This window comes from Odocoileus virginianus, chromosome 4 (genome assembly GCF_023699985.2).
Source record: "Odocoileus virginianus isolate 20LAN1187 ecotype Illinois chromosome 4, Ovbor_1.2, whole genome shotgun sequence".
In the NCBI taxonomy this organism is placed as follows: Eukaryota; Metazoa; Chordata; class Mammalia; order Artiodactyla; family Cervidae; genus Odocoileus; species Odocoileus virginianus.
The window spans coordinates 13,767,146-13,789,915 of NC_069677.1; the positions used below are offsets into that span (position 1 = coordinate 13,767,146).

General features: G+C 37.9%; 1 protein-coding gene across 1 annotated transcript in view; it reads left to right on the forward strand.

The window, feature by feature from the left end:
* Positions 1 to 22,770, forward strand: part of PAK2 (p21 (RAC1) activated kinase 2) — an 84,046-nt gene that overhangs the window by 24,902 nt on the left and 36,374 nt on the right. Inside the window, exon 2 of the mRNA XM_020887899.2 lies at positions 16,174 to 16,381. Within this exon, the coding sequence (XP_020743558.1) occupies positions 16,195 to 16,381 (187 nt within the window). The 5' untranslated portion in view covers positions 16,174 to 16,194. The remainder of the gene's footprint in view (positions 1 to 16,173; positions 16,382 to 22,770) is intronic.

A 22,770-nucleotide genomic window follows, 5' to 3' on the forward strand; every position in this document is an offset into this window, starting at 1 on the left:
TCTTTTCCTCTCAATATATTGAGGATATTCCAGTGTCCTCTTGCTTTCATTGTTAGTAGCAAAAAGTAAGCTGAAAGTCCAACTGCCATTTCTGTGAGGTTTATCCTTTTTTCTCCTCTGACCAACATTAAGAACTTTTTTATCTTAATTTCACTATGATGTCTTAACTTTGATGTGTATAGATTACATTTTATCCTGCTTTTTGATTCATTAGGTTTCTTAAACTTACAGATTTGTGTCCTTCATCTGCTCTAGAAAGTTCTCAGCTCTAATTTACCTGGTGAGTGAGTTCCTCATTCATTCTGTCATCTCCTTTTGGAACTTCAAGTAGATGTGTTTAGGTTATCTAGCCTACTCCTTTTACCCACTCCAGTGTTCTTGCCTGGAGAATCCCAGGGACGGGGGAGCCTGGTGGGCTGCCATCTATGGGGTCACACAGAGTCGGACACGACTGAGGTGACTTAGCAGCAGCAGTAGCAGCCTACTCCTTTTACTTGTATGTTTTCTCTCTCTCTGTCTCTCTAGGTACTTCTCTCTGCAGTCTAGGTACTTCACGTGTATCTTCCACTTCACTCTCTTCTGCTGAGTCCATGCTGCTCTTTACTTCAAATGTCAAGTTTTAATTTTTACTGAAAGTTGTGTGTGGTTGTTTTTCATATTTACTTCCCCCCCCCTCCTGCTTTTATATTTGAGCTTCTTACACATATTCTGTGTCAGATTATTTCACATCTGTTTCACCAGTGTGTTTTGGCTAGTTCTTGGTCATAGTGTGGTGTTTGTGTTCTGAATTTTCCTATGAGCTGCTCCTTTTCCTTAGAATTTGATTTTTGGGTGTTTTTTGAGACCTGTGTTGAAGTTGTTTCCTCCCAAAGAGGCTTTGTATTTATTTAATGTGATTCTGTCATTCATCAGGGAGTGCTGCCAACATGGCCACATTCAATTAAACCTGTTTGGAATTTGGGGGGACCTCATAGATCGCATCTGCCTGCAATGCAGGAGACCTGGGTTCGATTTCTGGGTCGGGAAGATCCCCTGGAGAAGGAAATGGCAATCCACTCCAGTATTCTTGCCTGGAAAAATCCCATGGACAGAGGAGCCTGGTGTGCTTCAGTCCACGGGGTCACAAGAGTTGGACACGACTTAGCGACTAAACCACCACCACCATAGGTCTCATGGATTTCAGACCACAAATGTGCATTTTGTTGTTAGGATTTCTTTATTCCCCATTGCCCTGCACTCCTGTTGTTATCACTGTGCTCTGAATACCTGAGATTTCCTTGTTCCCTTCTGTGCAGAGGGATTTACTACATATTGATTTAATTTCATATAGATTACAGCTTTTAGGTCCTAGCGTTATGTGGAAGGGACTCCAGTTTTGTCAAGCTCTGGGTTTTATCACCTGTTCCCTGTGACAACCATCAATGTAGAACTCAGAATTCCACTGAGAATAACAGGTTTGATAAATGGCTTACTCTCTTGTTCCTAGTTTCACTGTGCTTTGCATTGTATGGGAATATCCCTTTCATCTTAACTAGCTAGTCAATGCATATTTAAAGATTTGTTATGTTATCCAACCCTGTATTTGAGTTTGAGGCAAAGTTTCTTTTTATTTTTCCTTTATTCTTTATCAGTGCCCCAGTTATTTTCTACAGCTCTTTCCCTCTTTCCTCTTTTTCCTTTTTGACTTTGCTACACATAGGCCTGATTTTATGACCATTGCCACCAAGTGAAAACACTCCTTTCTGATTTATGAACTCTTCTTTCACAACCTGTGTTGTTGTCCTCTTAAGGTGATTTGGGATATTTTCATTAATGCTTTTGCTGTCAAAGATATTTGAGGCTTTTTTTGGAGGGGAACAGGGTAGAAAGGCCAGTGATGTTGGGACTGTCAGAGCTTATTGAGAGGTTGTTAGAAATCTTACCAAATAGTGTTGTATTACTACATTCACAAGGCACTAAAAAATTAAGGTTTCTTTGATATTTATAGAAAATGTAAGTAAAAAGATAAAGCACAATTATGCTTTTAAAATCATGTTTTCCAGTAGTATATATTTTGCAGTTGGAGTACCATAGATGATCTGAGTAAATTATAATAAATTTAATAATTTCTACTAGTTGGACTGACTGGTTCCAGACACCACTCCTTTTTTCATTTCTGTTGTGTATTTAGCTTCCCCTCATCTTCAGTAGACAATTGAGGAATTGTTTATCTTCGAGTTGTGTCACAATTAAACAATGATCCTGTTAGAAGAGTACAGTGTGTTTTGGGCATGTTTTTTTGTTTCGCCTACTTGTTTTTCACTGAAAAGTAGCAGAAAGTGAAAGGATTTGGAGAGAGGCATTATTTATCTTTTTGCCCTTTTTAAAAAATACATATATTTCTGAGTAATGGTGGAGTAAAACATAGGTAAATCATTATTTTATAATAAAATGTTTTTATTTTGTTGAGTCTCTTAAAATGTAATACATAAAGAACCTTATCACATCATCATTTGATGCCTTTTAGGCATTTCACTCTGTTAGTAGAAGAAATAAACAAAAAAATACACTGCTTTATGGAAAAGGACTAAGGCCATGAATTGGCCGTTAGGGGAAAAGTATACATCTTTCCAAAGATATTTCTGTTAATGTAGGATAGTTGATATATCATCTAGTGAAGTGCTGTTTCATACAAGAACTAATAAGTTCGGGGAAAACAATATTTCATCTGGAGACAGAGTGCAGTAATACAAATCAGCAAACATTATTACATGATACATGGGAGGATCTGTATTAAAGGAAATAGAATAGTGGTAATAGCAGTAGCAGCAACAGCAGCAGCAATAGTAGTAGTATAATCCCTTTCTTTTTAAATTGAATTTTTATTTTATATTAGAATATAGTTGATTTACAATGTATTAATTTCAGGTGTGTAACAAAGTGCTTCAGTTATATATGTATGTATATCCACTCTTTTTCAGGTTCTTTTCCCATATAGGTTATTACAGAATACTGAGTAGAGTTTTCTGTTGATTATGTGTTTTTATATAGTAGTGTGTATATGTTAATCCCAGACTCCTAATTTATCCTTCTTCCCCACCTTTCCCCATTGGTAACCACAAGTTTGTTTTCTGTGTCTGTAAGTCTGTTACTGTTTTGTAAATAAGTACATTTGTATCATCTTTTTAGATTTCATATACAAGTGATAATGATATTTGTCTTTGTCTTACTTTACTTAATATAATAATCTCTAGGTCCATCTCTGTTGCTGCAAGTGGCATTGTTTTATCTTTTTATGATTGATACTCCTTTGTATATATGTATCACATCTTCTTTATCTGTTTATCTGTCGATGGACAGTTAGGTTGTTTCCATGTCTTGACTATTGTAAATAGCACTGCAGTGAACACTGGGGTGCATGTATCCTTTCAAACCTAGGTTTTCTCTAGATATATGCCCAGGAGTGGGATTACTGGATCATATGGTAGTTTTATTTTTAGTTTTTTAAGGAACCTTCACACTGTTTTCCATAGTGGCTGTACCAATTTATATTCCTACCAACAGTATAGGAGGGTTCCCCTTTCTCCACATCCTTTCCAGCATTTATTGATGATGACCATTCTGAGTGGTGTGAAGAGATATCTCATTGTAGTTTTGATTTGCATTTCTCTAATAATTAGTAATGTTGAGCATCTTTTCCTGTTCCTCTTGACAATCTGTATATCTTCTTTGGAGAAATATGTATTTATTGACTAGATCTTTTGCTCTCCCTTTTTTTTTGGCCACACAGCTTGCAGGATCTTAGTTCCCCAACCGATGGTTAAATCTGAGCCTCCTGCAGTGGAAGCACAGAGTCCTAACCATTGTACCATCAGGAAATTCTCCTATTCATTTTTTAAAATATTATTTATTTATTTATTTGTGGCCATGCTGGGTCTTCATTGCTGCATGGGCTTTTCTGTAGTTGCGATGAGTGGGGGCTACTCTCTAGTTGTGGTGCACAGGCTTCTCATTGAGGTGGCTTATCCTCTTGCAGAGCATGGGCTCTAGGGCGTGAGGGCTTCAGTAGTTGTGGCACATGGGCTCAGTAAGTAATTGCAGCTCCCAGGGTCTAGAGCATAGGCTCAATAGTTGTGGTATACAGACTTAGTTGCTTCTTTGGCATGTGGGGTCTTCCTGAATTAGAAATCAAACCCATGTATCCTGCATTGGCAGGTAGGTCCTTTACCACTGAACCACTGGGGAAGCCCCCCTGTCCATTTTTTGTTGGGTTGTTTGTTTTTTTATATTGAGCTCATGGGCTCTTTGTCAGTTTTGGAGATGAATCCCTTGTCGGTTACATCATTTTTGCAAATGTTTTTTCCCATCTGTAGGTTGTCTTTTCCTTTTGCTTATGGTTTCTTTTGCTATGCAAAAGCTTTTAAATTTAATTAGAACCCTATTTGTTTATTTTTGCTTTTATTCTCGTTACTCTGGAAGGTGGGATCCAAAAAGATATTGTCTCAGTTTATGTCAAAGAGTGTTCTGCCTATTTTTTCCCCTAAGAGTCTTATAGTATCTGTCTTACATTTAGCTCTTTAATCCATTTTTATGTTTATTTTTATGTTGGGTGTTAGAGAATGTTCTAATTTCATTGTTTCACATGTAGCTGTTCAGTTTCCCCAGCACCACTGATTGAGGAGACTGTATAATCTTTTGCTTTTGAATTGCTTGAAGTCTTGGGTGGGAACACATGTAAAATAATAATTAATGATGCACAGTTGTAATTCATTGCCAGAGAATGTTCTGATATATTAATGTAATTAAGAAAAAAAATGAGATAAAGAATTGTTAGTAAGCTTGAATTCTGGTCTTAGTTCTGTTAATAATTAAATTTGTGTGACTTTAGGTACACTGCTTACATTTTGGTGAGTCAGATTCTTCACAAATAACATAAGGAAATGGACCAAATTAATTCCAGTCCAACTTTAATACTCTCTGGATTTATTTTCCTGTGTAACTTGTTTTAAGAGGATATGAGGGATCTTTTTGAACAGGGACAAACAAGCGTGACCTTACATGGGAAATAATTTTTACTGAGAATTTGGATGGGTAAGAGAAAAGGATAAAGAAGATTTAAGAATGGAGAAATGTATACTCAAAGATGATTTAGGACAAGAAAGTCTTGATATATTTGGGAAACATGAAGCATAGGATTTATGTGCATTCACATGAAATCAGATTGATTGGGTAGTAAATGGCAGAGTTTAGTAACTGCTGAAGAAGATAAAGTCAGGAAGAGTGTTATCATGTGTTATTTTTAGTCAACCAATTCTAACTTCTTTCTCTAAACAAAAACTGAATGTAAAGAAACTCTGGGAAGCTAGTTAGGGCTTCTTCTAACTGCTTCCTCTGAACAGCAGCTGAAGACAAGAGATTCTTTAGAGAAATCCTGAGATGACGTGATCAAGTCCTCAGCCAGGCTAGTGGCAGAGTGAGTCATCAGTGTTTTATCAAGGGTCATGCTTTTGTTTACTACTATCTAATCACTTATGAGGCACACTACTTAGAATTATCAACATTGGATTTGTCATCTTGAATAATTTTATTAGGGACATATGTGACTCAAAATTTAGATTTTGTTTAAGCATGCGTTGCCTAACAGGGTGCATCATGTTAATTGGGATTTCCTTGCAACATAACTCTTTTAATTTTCTAATGTAAATAAAGAAGAAAGGTCTGACACAGACAACATGTTAGCACTTCTTTAGTTTTATTGAACTGAATTTGTGTAGAAAATGTTAAAAATTACTCATAAAATATTAAAAATAGAGCAGTAAAGAAAGTTTTTTTTTTTTTTAATAACCAAGGTGTAAGGGCTGTGTTCTGAAATGTGCCTTGTTAACGTTGTTTGCTTTAGGGCTTCTCTGGTAGCTCAGCTGGTAAAGAATCCGCCTGCAATGTGGGAGACCTGAGTTTGATCCCTGGGTTGGGAAGATCCCCTGGAGAAGGGAACTGCTGCTCCAGTCAGTATTCTGACCTGGAGAATTCCATGGATGGGGTCACAGAGTCCAACACGACTGAGCGACTTTAACTTTCAATGTTGTTTGCTTTAGAGTTTGGTGGTGGTGTTTTTTATATAAATGACAGTTAGGCTTTCTGGGTTTTGTCAATCAATGTCTCTCTGAGTTTTGTTACAAAAATACAGTATAGTAATTACCTCTGCATATGTATAGGTTTTTAACTGTATTCAATATTTGATTAGGCTTTTGTGCCCCAGCTTGAAAGTCTAGCCGTTGATTACCTTATCGTATGTCAAAAATGTATTCCATTGAATACAGGAGGAAATAAATATGGGTCTTCTGCTGCCTCAGTAGCACATTAGAAAAAAATGGGGAGTCTGAGGGTGGAGTATGGAACAGGGATACACACTGAAGCAGCAGTTCTCAAAGAGTGGTCTGTGGTACCCTTGGGCTCTGTGAGTCAAAACTTTTTTTCATAATAATACTAAAGTATTCCTTGCCTTTTTACACAGTGTTGACTTTTGTGTTGATGATGCAAAAGCAGTGGTGGGTAAAACACAGTTCATTCATTTAAAGTATCTTGTTTAGCAAAATGGGAAGTAGGCATAAGGTTCTTATGAAGTATGAAATGGTTGTCTTACCACTTATGTTACTGAGCCCTTTTTCCTGGACCACCATTTTTATTTGGAAGAATGACAGACCCACTGAACAACTCTGGTTGTTCAGACTTAGATATTTGGCAGAAATTTTCTTGAAAATGAATAATGTGACAGAATATAAAACAAGAGAGTTCCAGAAAAACATCTACTTCTGCTTTATTGACTATACCAAAGCCTTTGACTGTGGCGATCACAACAAACTGTGGAAAATTCTTCAATAAGAGATGGGAATACCAGACCACCTTATCTGCCTCCGGAGAAATCTGTAGGCAAGACAAGAGGCAACAGTTAGAACTGGACATGGAACAACGGTCTGGTTCCAGATCGGAAAGGAGTACATCAAGGCTGTATATTGTCACACTGTTTATTTAACTTATATGCAGAGTACATCATGTGAAATGCTGGGCTGGATGAAGCACAAGCTGGAATCAAGATTGCTGGGAGAAATATTAATAACCTCAGATATGCAGATGACATTACTCTTATGGCAGAAAGCGAAGAGGAACTAAAGAGCCTCTTGAAGGACATGAAAGAGGAGAGTGAAAAAGCTGGCTTAAAGCTCAGCATTCAAAAAACGAAGATATGGCATCCAGTCCCATCACTTCATGGCAAATAGATGGGAAAACAATGGAAACAGTGAGAGACTTTTCTTTTCTTGTGCCCCAAAATCACTGCAGATGGTGCCTGCAGCCATGAAATTAAAAGATGCTTTCTCCTTGGAAGAAAAGCCATGACAAACCTAGACAGCATATTAAAAAGCAGAGACATTACTTTGCTGACAAAGGTCCATCTAGTCAAAACTTTGGTTTTTCCATTGTCATGTATGGATGTGAGAGCTGGACTATAAAGAAAGCTGAGTGCCAAAGAATAGATGCTTTTGAACTGTGGTGTTGGAGAAGACTCTTGAGAGTCCCTTGGACTGCAAGGAGATCCAGCCAGTCCATCCTAAAGGAAATGAGTGCTGAATATTCATTGGAAGGACTGATGCTGAAGCTGAAGCTCCAATACTTTGGCCACCTGATGCAAAGAACTGACTCATTGGGAAAGACCTGGGAAAGATTGAAGGTGGGAGAAGAAGGGTACGACAGAGGATGAGATGGATGGATGGCATCACCACCTCGATGGACATGAGTTTGAGCAAGCTCTAGGAGTTGGTGATAGACAGGGAAGCCTGGCATGCTGTAGTCCATGGGGTCACAAAGAATTGGACATGACTGAGCAATGACTGAACTGAACTGATAAAACTTAAATTTTCAAATGAAAATCAGAATTTTAGAAAGCTTGTATTTGCTTTCTTGAATTTGAGAAGTTCCCAACACCTAGACTTTTCTGATGAGATATCAGTGGTGATATTAATGAATGTGATTTTGTTTTTATTATATAATCAAATGTGTTAACACTGGAATATCTTAGTAATTGAGCCAGTATTTTCCAGATAATCAATTCATGACATTACAAAATGGGTAAAAGATCCATTCAGGAACTTCTCTGGTGGTCCAGTGGCTAAGACTCCATGCTCTCGATGCAGGGGGTCTGGGTTTGATCCTTGGTCAGGGAACTAGATCACACATGCAGCAGCTAAAGATCCTGTACACCACAACTAAGACCCGCTGCAGCCAAATAAATAAATATTAGAAAAGGAAAAAAAAGATTCGTTCAAAGAAAAATCAATGGGTTTAATGTAACAGGGTACAAAAAATTTATTCCTGTGATTTCAGAGTCCAGAGCCAACTGTAAGAAGGTCGAGTTTGGTGTAGTATCAAGAATGTTTACAGTTATCTAAAAACTACTAAAATGCTCCCTTTCCAGTTGCACATCTGTGTAAGACCAGATTTTCTTTATATATTCCAACTGAAACATAACACAACAAATTGAATGCAGAAGCAGATATGAGAATCCAGTCTTCCACTAAGCCAGACATTTAAAAGATTTGCAGAAATGGTAGCTAATGCCACTTTTCTCTATATATTTTCTTTTGGAAAATGTTATTTTTCATAAAAATGTTATTTAAATGAAATAAGTATTTAAATAACTTATTTTAATTTCTCATTTGAATATAGACAGCTCTAACTCACATTTGGAAAAGGCAGTGGCACCCCACTCCAGTACTCTTGGCTGGAAAATCCCATGGATGGAGAAGCCTGGTAGGCTGCGGTCCATGGGGTCGCTAAGAGTTGGACACGACTGAGTGACTTCACTGTCACTTTTCCCTTTCATGTATTGGAGAAGGAAATGGCAACCCACTCCAGTGTTCTTGCCTGGAGAATCCCAGGGACGGGGGAGCCTGGTGGGCTGCTGTCTGTGGGGTCGCACAGAGTCGGACACGATTGACGTGACTTAGCGGCAGCAGCAGCAGCTCACATAAACAAAAATTGAGATTTGCAGTAATTTTTAAGTGTGTGAGGGGATCTTGAGACCAAAATGTTTGAGAACTGCTATGTTGAAGAAACAGAGTGACTTTTAATATTCATGTGTTGGAAAAAGATGTTGGTAAAAGACATAACTTAAATATGTATGTGCTGCTCTTTCCCAGTAGATTATGAATCTTGGAGAAGAATTTAAGTCCTCTTTTCTTTTCTCCAACTTCTTGCGTAGACTCCTATAAATAATATCACAATAGGAATAGCATTAATATTTATGTTGGTCAGTCTTTTGTTGTGTCTGACTGTTTGCATCCCCATAGACTGCAGCACGCCAGGCTTACCTGTCCTTCACTATCTCCTGGTATTTGCTCAAACTCATGTTCGTTGAGTCGATGATGCCATCCAACCATCTTATCCCCTATTGCTCCTTCTCCTCATGTCCTCAGTCTGGCCCAGCATCAGGCTTTTTTCCAAGGAGCTGGCTCTTTGCATCAGGTAGCCTGTATTGGAACTTCAGTGTCAGTCCTTCCAGTGACTGTTCAGGATTGATTTCTTTTAGGATTGAGTGGTTTGATCTCCTTGCTGTCCAAGGGACTCTTGAGAGTCTTCTTCAGCACCACAGTTTGTAAGCATCAATTCTTCGGTGCTCAGCCTTCTCAGGTGGTAAAAGCATCTGCCTGCAGTGTGGGAGAACCAGGTTCATTCCCTGGGTTGGGAAGATCCCCTGGAGAAGGAAATGGCAACCCACTCCAGTACTCTTGCCTGGAAAACTCCATGGACAGAGGAGCCTGGTAGGCTGCAGTTCATGGGATCGCAAAGAGTTGGACACAACTGAGCGACTTCACTTTTTACCTTTTGAGCAGACTTCTTTATGGTCCAGCTCACATCCGTACATGACTACTGGAAAAACTATAGCATTGACTATACGGACCTTTGTAGGCAGCGTGATGTCTCTGCTTTTTAATATGCTGTCTAGGTTGGTCATAACTTTACTTCCAAGGAGCAACTGTCTTTCAGTTTCATGGCTGTAGTCACCATCTGCAGTGATTTTGGAGCCCGAGAAAATAAAGTCTGCTATTATTTCCATTTTTTTCCCCATCTATTTGCCATGAAGTGATGGGATTGGAACCATAATTTTAGTTTTTTGAATGCTGAGTTTTAAGCCAGTTTACTCACTCTCCTCTTTGACCTTCATTAAGAGATTCTTTAGTTCCTCTTCGCTTTCTGCCATAAGGGTGGTGTCATCTGCATATCTGAGGTTATTGTTATTTCTCCTGGCATCTTGATTCCAGCTTGTGCTTCATCCAGCCCAACTTTTCACATGATATACTCTACATATATGTCAAATAAGCAGTGTGACAGTATACCACCTTGGCATACTCCTTTCCCAATTTTGAACCAGTCCATTGTTCCATGTCTGGTTCTGACTGTTGCTTCTTAGCCTGCATACAGGTTTCTCATGAGGGAGGTAAGGTGATCTGGTATTCCCATCTTTTTAAGAATTTTCCGCAGTTTGTTGTGATCCACACAGTCAAAGGCTTTATTGTAGTCAATGAAGCAGAAGTAGATGTTTTTCTGAAATTCTCTTGCTTTTTCTATGAGCTAGTGGATGTTGGCAATTTGATCTCTGGTTCCTCAGCCTTTTCTAAATCCAGCTTGGACATCTGGAAGTTCTTGGTTCACATACTGTTGAAGCCCAGCTAGAAGGATTTTGAGCATTATTTGCTAGCATGTAAAATGAACACAGTTGTGCAGTAGTTTGAATATTCTTTGGCATTACCTTTCTTTGGGATTGGAATGAAAACTGACCTTTTCCAGTCCTGTGGCCACTGCTGAGTTTGCCAAATTTGCTGGCATATTGAGTACAGCACTTTCAGAGCATTATCTTCTAAGATTTGAAATAGCTCAGCTGGAATTCCATCACCTCCACTAGCTCTGTTCATAGTGATGCTTCCTAAGGCCCACTTGACTTCACATTCTATGATGTCTGGCTCTAGGTTAGTGATCACACCATTGTGGTTATCTGGGTCATTAAGTTCTTTTTTGTACAGTTCTTCTGTGTATTCTTGGCACTTCTTAATTTCTTCTAATTCTGTTAGGTCCTTGCCATTTCTGTCCTTTATTGTGCCATCTTTGTATGAACTGTTCCCTTGTTATCTCTGATTTCCTTGAAGAGACCTCATCTTTCCCGTTCTATTGTTTTTCCATGTTTCTTTGCAATGATCACTTAACAAGGCTTTCTTATCTCTCCTTGCTATTCTTTGGAACTCTGCATAATCTTTATCAGGTAGATAGCTCCTTTTTAAAATTGAGATATAATTCACATATCTGAAATGTACCACTTTAAAGTTTGCAATTCAGTGGTTTTAACATATTCATAAAGTTGTGTGACCATTACTAATGCCTGATCGCAGAATATTTTCATTCCCCACAAAGTCACATCCCATTCCCCTCACACCTTAGCATCCACTAATATGCTCTCTACCTCTGTGGATTTCCCTGTTCTGGACATTTCATATAAATGGGGTCATATAATTTATGATCTTCCTGTGTCTGGCTTTTTTCATTTATGTTTTCAAGGTTTATTTCATGTTGTAGCATATATTGGTTTCCCTGGTAAAGAATCCACCTGCAGTGCAGGAGACCCTGGTTTGATTCCTGGGTCAGGAAGATCCCTTGGAGAAGGGATAGGCTACCCACTCCAGTATTCTTGGGCTTCCCTTGTGGCTCAGATAGTAAAGAATCAACCTGCAATGTGGGAGACCTAGTTTTGATCCCTGGGTTAGGAAGATCCCTTGGAGGAGGGCATGGCAACCCACTCCAGTATTCTTGCCTGGAGAATCCCCATGGACAGAGGAGCCTGGTGGGCTACAGTCCATGGGGTCACAAAGAGTTGGACATGACTGAGTGACTAGGCACACAGCACACATAACATGTGTCAGTACTTGATTCCTTTTTGTGGCCAAACAGTATTCCTTTGTTTGTAATATAGGTAAGACACATTTTGTCTTTCTGTTCATCTGTTAATATTTTGTTTTTCTTTCCTCTTTTGGCTTTTACAATTAATACTGCTGTGAACATTCACATGCACATTTTTGTGCAAACATATGTTTTCAGTTCTTGCAGGCATACATACTGAAAGTGGAATTGCTAGGTCATATGGTAGGTTAGTCTATATTTGACTTTTTGAGGAACTTATACTCCTTTTTTAATAGAGTTCTTATTCTGGAATAATTTTTGATTTACAGAGAGATTACAAAGATAGTAAATTTCCTGTATAACTACCACTCATCTTCATATTAATGTTGCATAGATGTAAAATGTATTTCAAAGCAAAGATGCCAACACTGATACATTATTAAGTAAATTCATGATTTTACTTGAACTTCACCAGTTTTTTCACTAATGTCTTTTTTTTTTTTGATTCCAAGATACCACAGTGTCGTGTCTCCTTAGATTCCTCTGTTCTAGGATAGTTTCTCTGTCTGTTTTTTCATGTCCTTGACAGTTTTGAGAAGTATTGATTAGGAATTTTGTAGTGTATCTTTTAATTTGTGTTTATCTGATTTTTCCCCCCCATGATTAGACTGAAGTTACGGGTTTGGGGAGAATACCAGAGGTGAATTGTGCTCCCCATCACATTAGCTCAGGAGATGAGTGATGTCCTTGTGAGTTATCACTGGTGATCTTAACCTTGATCCCATGGTTAATGCCACATTTTTCTGCTGTGTTATTTTCTCCTTTCCACACTCTATTCTTTGGAAATGAGTCACTAAGTCAGGCCTGCACTTAGGTGGAGCAGGAGGTTAAGTTCTAACTCCTAGAAAGGAATGTATCTATATATATGTTACTTGGAATTCTTTTGTAAGGGAGATTTGCCCCTCCCCCATCTTATTTATGTATTCAGGTTTTTGTGTCTATATGAATGATGTATATTGATTTTATACTTTGGATTATAATCTCATATTAGCTTATAGATTTTATTGCACCAAACATTCCAGTATTCTAGTATTCGGGAAACTCTTTCTTATGCCCCTTTGACATGCCCTCATCCTTTATAAGTACTTCCTTATCTTTTGATAGTATAAGATACAGTAGACTCATCTTGTATAATATTTTCCCTGTCTAGGCCTAGAACCAGCCGTTTCTCCAAGAAACTCTGAAGCACAGCTTAGACCTAAGGTCACATGCTTAAGTGAACGGTAGAACTAGGATTCCAACCAAACCAATCTGATTCCACACTTATGCTCATAACCGTAATACCAGACAGCATGCAGCTGAAGGTGCACTGTCAGTTTTTAGTCATGTTCCATTTATGAGCCAGTCTTAAGGATAGAAGTTGTAGTCAGTTTACAGTTAGTAATTATTGTGCTCAGTTTTATACTGATCCTTTTTTAACCACAGCTATGATGATTATAACACTTCCCTGGTGGGTCAGACGGTAAAGCGTCTGCCTACAGTATGAGGGACCTGGGTTCGATCCCTGGGTAGGGAAGATCCTCTGGAGAAGGAAATGGCAACCCACTCCAGTACTCTTGCCTGGAAAATCCCATAGGAGGAGCCTGGTAGGCTACAGTCCACGGGGTCACAAAGAGTCAGACATGACTGAGCGACTTCACTTTGATGATGATGATAATCAAGTTTGAAAACTACTTCTTAATCACAGATGGCCACTGTTAATGTTTTGGTGCATTTTCTTCTATAAATGCATGCAGCTGGATTTTGGAGTTTTGTTATATTATCCTGAGTTTTAAATTTAACTTGTGTAAGCAGGAGCAATTCACAGTGTAATCACAATCTCAGTGTGCAGTTTCCATGTTGTAACTAGTGATTAAGATAAAAGCGAGCTTGTTGTTCAGTCGCCAAGTTATTTCCGATTCTTCACCACCCCATAGACCACAGCATGCCAGGCTTCCCTGTCCCTCACCATCTCTCGGAGTTTGCCCAAGTTCATGTGCATTGAGTTGGTGATGCCATCCAGCCATCTCATCCTCTGTAGTCCCCTTCTCCTACCCTCAATCTTTCCCAACATCAGGGTCTTTCCCAGTGAGTCACCTGTTTGCATCAGGTGGCCAAAGTATTGGAGCATCAGCTTCAGCATCAGTACTTCCAATGAATATTTGGGGTTGATTTCCTTTAAGATTGGCTGGTTTGACCTATACAGTATACTAACGCATATATATGGAATTTAGAAAGATGATAATGATGACCCTATATGCGAGACAGCAAAAGAGACAGAGATGTAAAGAACAGTCTTTTGGAATCTGTGGGAGAAGGCGAGGGTGGCATGATTTGAGAGAGTAGCATTGAAACGTGTATATTATCATATGTGAAGTGGATTGCTGTTCCAGGTTCGATGCATGAGACAGGGTGCTCAGGGCTGGTGCACTGGGATGACCCTAGGGCATGGGATGGGGAGGGAGCGGGGAGGGGGGTTCAGGATGGGGAACACATGTGCACCTGTGGCTGATTCATGTCAGTGTATGGCAAAAGCCACTACAATGTTGTAAAGTAATTAGCCTCCAATTAAATAAATTAATTAAAAAGAAAAAAAAAGATTGGCTAGTTTGATCTCCTTGCTTTCCAAGGGATTTGTAAGAGTCTTTTCCAGCACCACAGTTCGAAAACATCAATTCTTCAACACTCTGCCTTTTTTTGTATAAAAAGGCAAAAAAAATGAGCTGCTCTAGGATTAACCTGTTTTGTCTTAATGTTTGGTCACGTCAAAGCTGAACATCTGTCTTGGTTTATCAGTTCATCAAGTAATCCACAGGATGTGACTAGTTTGGTTCGGAAGAATCATCTGACTGTATGTTATCTTCACTGCCTTCTTAGATAGCAAGCACCCTCATTTCTCTGATCACCAGTAGCTGAATTTCACTTCAGCCAGTCTTTCTCCTTTCTCCAGCTGGTTACCTCCAGAAATGTTTATTTTCCCCTTTTACCTTCTTTCTCTTTTGTAGGCTGAAAAATAACTGTTACATGACATATAAATTATACAGTAGTGCTTTGACCTACTCCTGTCAAGGAAAACAAAAGCTGTAAAATTTGAAGTGGAATTAGGTATAATTCTTCATCCCTCAATTCTTCTCAAATTATATCTACTTTTCTTCACCTACTAGCATTTTAGACTAAATAAAATTTTTTTTAAATTATTTTTAATTTTATCTAAAACCAGTTGCATTCTTCTCATTGTATATATACAAAGTTTTGTTGGCTTACATGTATCAAGTAGTGTTATTTTCAAATTAGGATCTAATTGCCAATTAAAATCTTATTTAGGAGGATATTGTATTATTTCTTAGCTCTACAGTTTGGTATCAGAACTCATAAGTTAGGCATCCCCTCTCTTTTACTGCTGACCTTAAATGTGTGTAATTAATCTACTTTTTAAAAAAAACATAAAATAGATGTGTATAAGTATATGTAAACAAAGTTGACATTTCCACTTTATTAGCCATGTGGATAAGGAGAATAACTGGACGGACTGGACAGGGCATCATAGGATGACAGAACCTTGGGGTTTGGCCAAACTCTGGATTTACTTTTGTCAGTATTTCCTGACTTGCAGAGGCCTAACGTATGTGGTTAGATGTTCACAAATTTTCATAGAAACGACATACTGTACCAGTGGCATGTTCTGGTGCTTTACCAAAGTCTGTATGGGGGTTAAATTGTAATCACAAGGCTAGTGAACATGAATCAGATTTGGAGGCTATTGGTTGGTATTTATTAATTAATAGCAAGCATTCTGTCTGCTCTGGAAGTGAACCTGTCAGAGACATATATCCTATTATTGCCTGGTCAGGACATAGTCTTCTTGGAATCTTTTTTTTTAAGACTCCATGTTATCTGTCTGTTCATTGGAACACTTAGCCCTTACTATTCAGTTGGTATTCTCTGCTATGTCAGTGTCATCATGCTTTCCAAAAATTATCTTAGTCCACTTTTTAACAGGATATGACTTTTCAAAGATTCTCTTAGCTCCCTGTTTACCAACTTTGTTACGGGAGATTTGCCTGATTGCAGCCAATTTCATCTCTTGTTTTACACCTTTAAATGAATAACTTTTTTAAATTTGAAACTGAGGAGGGGATTATTACTGTCTTGTGCTTGTCTGTTCTATTTTTTACCTTGTTGTTAACTGTATTTTTTGCCTGTCTGTTTCAGGCCATATCATAATTCTGAATCATGTCTGATAACGGAGAACTGGAAGACAAGCCTCCGGCACCCCCAGTGCGAATGAGCAGTACCATTTTTAGCACTGGAGGCAAAGACCCTCTATCAGCCAATCACAGTTTGAAACCTTTGCCTTCCGTTCCAGAGGAGAAAAAGCCCAGGAATAAAATCATCTCTATATTTTCAAGCACGGAGAAAGGTAAATAGCTACTGTGGTTTCAAGAGTCTCCTTACTGTGTTTTGGTTTTGATGTTTCTTTAATTAAGTATAATAAGCTGATGTCTTTTATGGTGCAAATGATAAACATACAATTGATGGAAGTAAATGGGCACCATTAGGAAGGCTAGTTTGGGACTTCCCTGGAGGTCCAGTGGTTAAGACTGTGCACTTTCACTGCTGAGGGCCAAGTTCACATGGTTGGGGAACTGAGATTCTGCAAGCTGCGCTGTGCACTCAAAAAAAGAAAGAAAGACTAGTTTGTTTTAAACTGTAATAGAAAAGAATAAAACAAAAGTTGTTGCTCACCCTGCTTGTTAGGTCCAGTGAATTTCTGATCTCCTCTTCATTTTCTAAGACTTGTACCATAGTTCATGTCTCCCCAGCTTTAATGCAAATCATGATATTTGAGAAAGACTTAATAGAAGAATGGAAGTATAGAGTCTATAGTCTCCTGTCTGCAATCTCAGGCGTTAGCTTTGGTTTGGAATTAAAGTTTTTCTGAGTTTTGAGTAGTACCGATAATGTCTTTTTATCATGTATTCTATAACACCCTCAGATTCTTCTGAGGCAACACTCAGTAATCAACATACTAATGTATCTTCCATAAACAAGAATTTAGTCCATTGTTTCTCTTCCTCAGTAAGGTTGACATTTGGGAGCAAAATCATGCTTTGTTGCAGGGGTCTGCCTCGTGCACTGTAGAATGTTAAGCACCATTCCTAACTTTCATGTGTTAGATGTTAGAAGTAGCACCTCCTACCCAGTAGTAAAAACTGAAAATTTCTCCAAACATTGCCAGATTCCCCTATGGGGCAAACTTGTCTCCAGTTGAGAACCACTGGTCTAGTCATGCAAAATAGGATAAAGGCCGTAAATTGTCTACATAAGTTAAATTCACTAAATTTGTTTTGGTGTCAAACTAAGGAAATAGCTTTTGGTTTTCAGAGCTTTATGGATTTTAGAATTTGGAGAGGGGGGCTTCCCAGGTGATGCTAGGTGGTAAAGGGTGGCTTCCCAGGTGGTAAAGAACCCACTGGCCAATGCAGGAGACGTAAGAGACATGGGTTTGATCCTTGGGTCATGAAGATCCCCTGGATAAGGGCACGGCAACCTACTGTAGCATTCTTGCCTGGAGAATCCCATGGACGGAGGAGCTTGGCAGGCTGCAGTCCATGGGGTCACACAGAGTTGGACACAACTGAAGCGACTTAGCATGCATGCAGGGGATTATGAACTGGTAATGGATTTTAGAATAAAGATTAGAAATTATTATACTGAGCATGGCATGTATGACACTGGCAGCTAGTAAAGTGGACATAAAGATATTTTTCCACTTGTATGTGTAAGTTTACATGGAGAGGTAAAACAGTGCTTTGTATATAATAATAAATATATTTAATTTGAATTGAAAATACATAATCAGTGAAAATTTGAATGAGGTGATATAGTTAATATGGAATCAAGTCTCTAAGAATTTAGAGAATCTAAGAATTCTCTAAGAATTTAGATATGCAGGCAGGATATAATCATTGGACAGTTGAAAAACTTCATTTTAATGTATATCTCTAAATTTCCTCTGATTTCATGGGTGTTTGTAACTGAAAAGCCTCATTGAAAGCGTGTTTTTAAAATTAATTTAGCAAAAGTGGTAGCATGTATATTTGGCATGTTTGAGAATGAAATATGTACATGCTTAGACTGAGTGAAGTGAAAGTTAAACAGGGAAATTGGGAAATGAACCAAAAAGGAAGCATGAGAAGAGGCAGTGTAAACACAGTATTTATAATTAAAGAGGTTAGAAAAAAAATGTATGGAGGTTAGTACCACAAGTAATTGCTCAGAGAGTGGAAATTACTTGCCTGTGGAAAGCAGAATTCAAAATTGGGGTAGGAGAATGCTCACAATAGGTTAAAAGGTACTTGGGGACAGCCTTGGAAAGAGGAAGAGTACAGAATGAACGAGAGAGTGTGGACAGTCCAGCATTTTGGGTAAATGGTAGCGTGGTAGGGCTTGTGAGCAAATTGAACATACATTTACATAAATGCAACAGAGCATTTCATCAAAAACCATTGAAGCAGTCTTCATGAGTTCACCTGAACATCAGTTTTGGTTTTGCTTTTAACTTTTTTAATACCTCATATTTCTAATGTGCAACCCACTGCAATAGTGGGTTATGAAATATATATAGTGAATGACACTAAGTGAAATGGAGTATAAATGGAGTTATTACAAAAGTTGCATGAAACTTTTCAGTTGTGTGTTCATTGAGTCAGGATGTAAAATGTATTGGTGTGGGTCCTGGCCAAAGATTTAAAGGTGGCTCTGAGGTATATCTGACTCAATGGACATGAGTTTGAGTAAACTCCGGGAGTTGGTGATGGACAGGGAGGCCTGGTTTGCTGCAGTCCATGGGCAACTGAACTGAACTAAGCTGAGGTATGTATTCAATACTTAGAAGTAAAATTGCTAGGTTAAAGGATATGTGTTCCTGTGTTTGACTTAATTATGTTTAACAGATTATTTTCTAAAGTTTTGGTTTTTTTTTAATGTTCTTTCTCACTCACAGAACACATATGTTCCATTGTTGAACATCCTTGCAGATTCTTGTATTACGGGATTTAATTTTTGCCATTTTGGGAGGTGTGCAGTGGTATCTCATTGTGGTTTTAATCTGGATTTCCCTGATGACTTAGGAAATTGTCTTTCATATGTTAATTTACTACTCATTTGTGTTTTCTGTGACATACCTTTTAGTCCAGATTTCTATTGTTTCTGTTAAACATTCATTATAGTCTGTATACTAACCTTTCATCAACTGTGTGTTACTAAATATAGTTTTCCAGGTTGCAAACTGCCTTTTCATCCTTTCAGTGGTATCTTACGATGAATATAGATTATTAATTTTGGTGTAGTTAAATCGATCAATTCATTTTTAAACTTTGTGTTTTAAGAAATTTTTGCCATACTAGAAGTGATATTTTCTTAGGTTTTTCTAAAAGTTTTACAGTTTAAACCTTTGAACTACCTAGATTTTTGTGTACCTGTAAAGGGAGATCTATTTTCACTTTATTTTTTTTTAACCCAGTGTCCCAGATCATTTATTGAAATTTTTATCATTTCCACACTGACCTGCAATATTAACCATTATCTGTCAGCTTTCCATGACAGGATCTGTTTCTGTGTTTTCTTCTGTTTATTGAATTGACTCATTTGTCTGTACTTACACTAATGCCATATTGCCTTAATCGTTACAGTTTATAATTCTTAATACCTTATAGAGCAAATCTGGTACCAGGTGGTTCTTCAGGATCTTTTGACTCTTCTGTATAAATTTTACACTTTGCTTATCATGTACTTAAAAAAAAAAAAACCTGTTGATGCTTGGATTGGAATTGCCTTGAATTTGTAAAGCAAGTTGGTGAGAATTGCTTTCAACTTTGTAGTTGAGAGTAGAACATCTAGAGTCCCTGGTATGTAGCCCATTTACAGGGAGATATTTAGGAGTGCGTAAGTTTCAGTTAGACTGAGAGAAAAAAAAGAGGAAATGTTTGGGGGGTAGGGTGCTCTTTGATTCCTCCTACTCTTGGGGCTCTTCTCCCTTTCCAACTCAGCCTCCCAGGAAGCTAACACCTCTGGCAGGGCCTTGAGGGATTGGAATGAGAATTAGGAATGTAGATGTGTGTGCACTTTCATGCTTGTGTGAATACAGAAATCTATCTGCACTTGCATTCTCCTGCCTGCAACCTAAACTGCTGTTTGTTTCTCTAGTTTTATGCTAATTGCTTTTCATCTTTGGGCATTCCTTGCAGATTTTGTTCCATGATGAACATGGTGTAGGAGGGGAGAGCTACAATATATGCTTGGTCTATCATATTGAAACAGAAGGATAAAAGGGAAAAAGACTGTTTTTATTTTAAAAAATTACAGTGACCTTAAGATCTTTGCCAGCTCTAATATAAAGCCTGATCTAGAGATACTAATTTTATTTTACTCATATTTCCATCCCTTATTGTTGTCCTTACTAAACAAACAGGTAATATTTTTATTTAAAAAAGACTCTAGAGTATCTTCAGTTATTCATTATTGGTTTTAATCAGTGTCACTGCAAAAATAAAGAAAATTATAAATTATACCTTTTATATAGCAACTTGACTGAATAAATCTTTTTTTCACATCCCTGCTAATTTTGTATCTTATGCACTCTGAGTTAGCAGAGACTTCTTGATAAACAAGGCAGATGGTGTCCCTGCCATGATGGCACTCATAAAAAACTACAACATACAATTACAAACTGTGGAAAGTGATAATTGGGATAGAATAAAATGTCATTTCTGGGAAGGCTTCCTAAAGAAGTGATGTTACAGCTGATAACTAAAGGATAAGTAAGTGAAAATAGGAGAATTTGGGTAATTAAAAACTGTGTCTTATGCTTAGAAAAGCATTTCAGTGGCCCAGGTACAGGGGAGATCATAGCACATTTGTGGAGCTGAATACAGGCAAATGTGATTTGAAAGCAGAGAAGATAATAGCATGATGTAGGTTGGAAACTCAGATAGCAGAAGAGGCTAAAGAGGTAAGCAGGGAGCAGGTCATAAAGGGCCTTATATTCCATGCTACAGAGCTCACATTTTACCTTGTTTCCTGGGGAACCATTACAGAATTTTAAACAGGAGAAAGATCTGGTCACATTTCTGTCTTACATAGGCAAGACTAGTAGCGTCTAGAAAATAGATTTTGTTGGAGGTCTAAGACTGAAGTTGGAGACTAGTTAGGAGGATTTTGCAGTAGTCCAGGTGAGAAATGGGCTTAACAAGTTGAGTAGTTTTGATAATGAAAATGGCAGTAAGCATCGTCTTTGCTTATCTTTAAAAACTCTATTCAGTTAGCTAGTGTTGAGTGGTATGTGTGTTTATAAACTAAAGCAGTTTTCATGTCTAATTATTCAACCTATATGCACTTTTACCTCTAGTTGATTTTGTGTTTTTTTTGTTTTTTTGTTTTTTTTTTTTTTTCACCTCTAGTGAGAGGCTTAGAACTGTAAATATTCTTTCTGGTCTAAAAATGTAATTCTGAGATTAGTAATAGTAGTCCATATGCCTCTGCCTGTTTCCTAGAGGACACTCTTCTACTTGATGGAACAAGTTAGGTCACCAGTTTGAAGCTGTTCTGGATCAAAAGAACAAAGGGGTAATCACTGTTTCTGTTAAATAGAAAAGTCTTCCTTTTAAAGAAATGGAGGATTTTTTAGTTTTAGACTGTAGCTCAAATGTAGCCTATAAGGTGTTGCCTCTTAGGATGTGGTAGTGGCATACTTAGGATCCTTTTGTGCAGCACATCACTCGGGTTCCTACCTCTTAGCTGAAGGTTGCTGCTTGCCTGCTTGTTTTACTGTCTCATGAAGTTGAAAAATAGCTCTGAGAATCTGTTTTTCTCCAGTACACTAATAAGTTGTGCAGTTTCATTAAAAGAAGTTTCTTTCCCTGGCCCATTACTTCCCATCAAGTGACCCAGTTGCTGGATGGATATCCTGTATATAGATGATTGTGGGTTTTCTTGTTGTTGGTCCTTTAGATCTTGGATTCCAGAGTTATAAAACAGTGATTCTGTTTACATAGAAATAACCTTTCAAAAAAAAAAAAAAAAGGAAGAAATAACCTTTCAGCATATTGTTTGATTTAATACATGCTTCAGTATCTTTTTGTTTTAGATAACTTTTTTTTTTTGGGAGCTATATAACAAAAGATTTATTTTTATTTTTTATTAAAATTTCATTTTTTTCCATTTATTTTTATTAGTTGGAGGCTAATTACTTTACAATATTGTAGTGGTTTTGCCATACATTGACATGAATAGGCCATGGATTTACATGTGTTCTCCATCCCGATCCCCCCTCCCACCTCCCTCTCCACCCGATCCCTCTGGGTCTTCCCAGTGTACCAGCCCTGAGCACTTGTCTCATGCATCCAACCTGGGCTGGTGATCTCTTTCACCATTGATAATATACTTGTTTCAATGCTATTCTCTCAGAACATCCCACCCTCGCCTTCTCCCACAGGGTCTAAAATTCTGTTCTGTACATCTGTGTCTCTTTTTCTGTTTTGCATATAGGGTTATCGTTACCATCTTTTAAAATTCCATATATATGTGTTAGTGTACTGTATTGGTGTTTATCTTTCTGGCTTACTTCACTCTGTATAATGGGCTCCAGTTTCATCCATCTCATTAGAACTGATTCAAATGAATTCTTTTTAATGGCTGAGTAAGTCAACTCTTAGTTTATAGTTGATTAATAAATAATTTCCTCCTGTATGCAGGATACCAGGTTAGAAGTCAAAGGACATAACTGAAAAAGTAGAGAGCATGACCTGA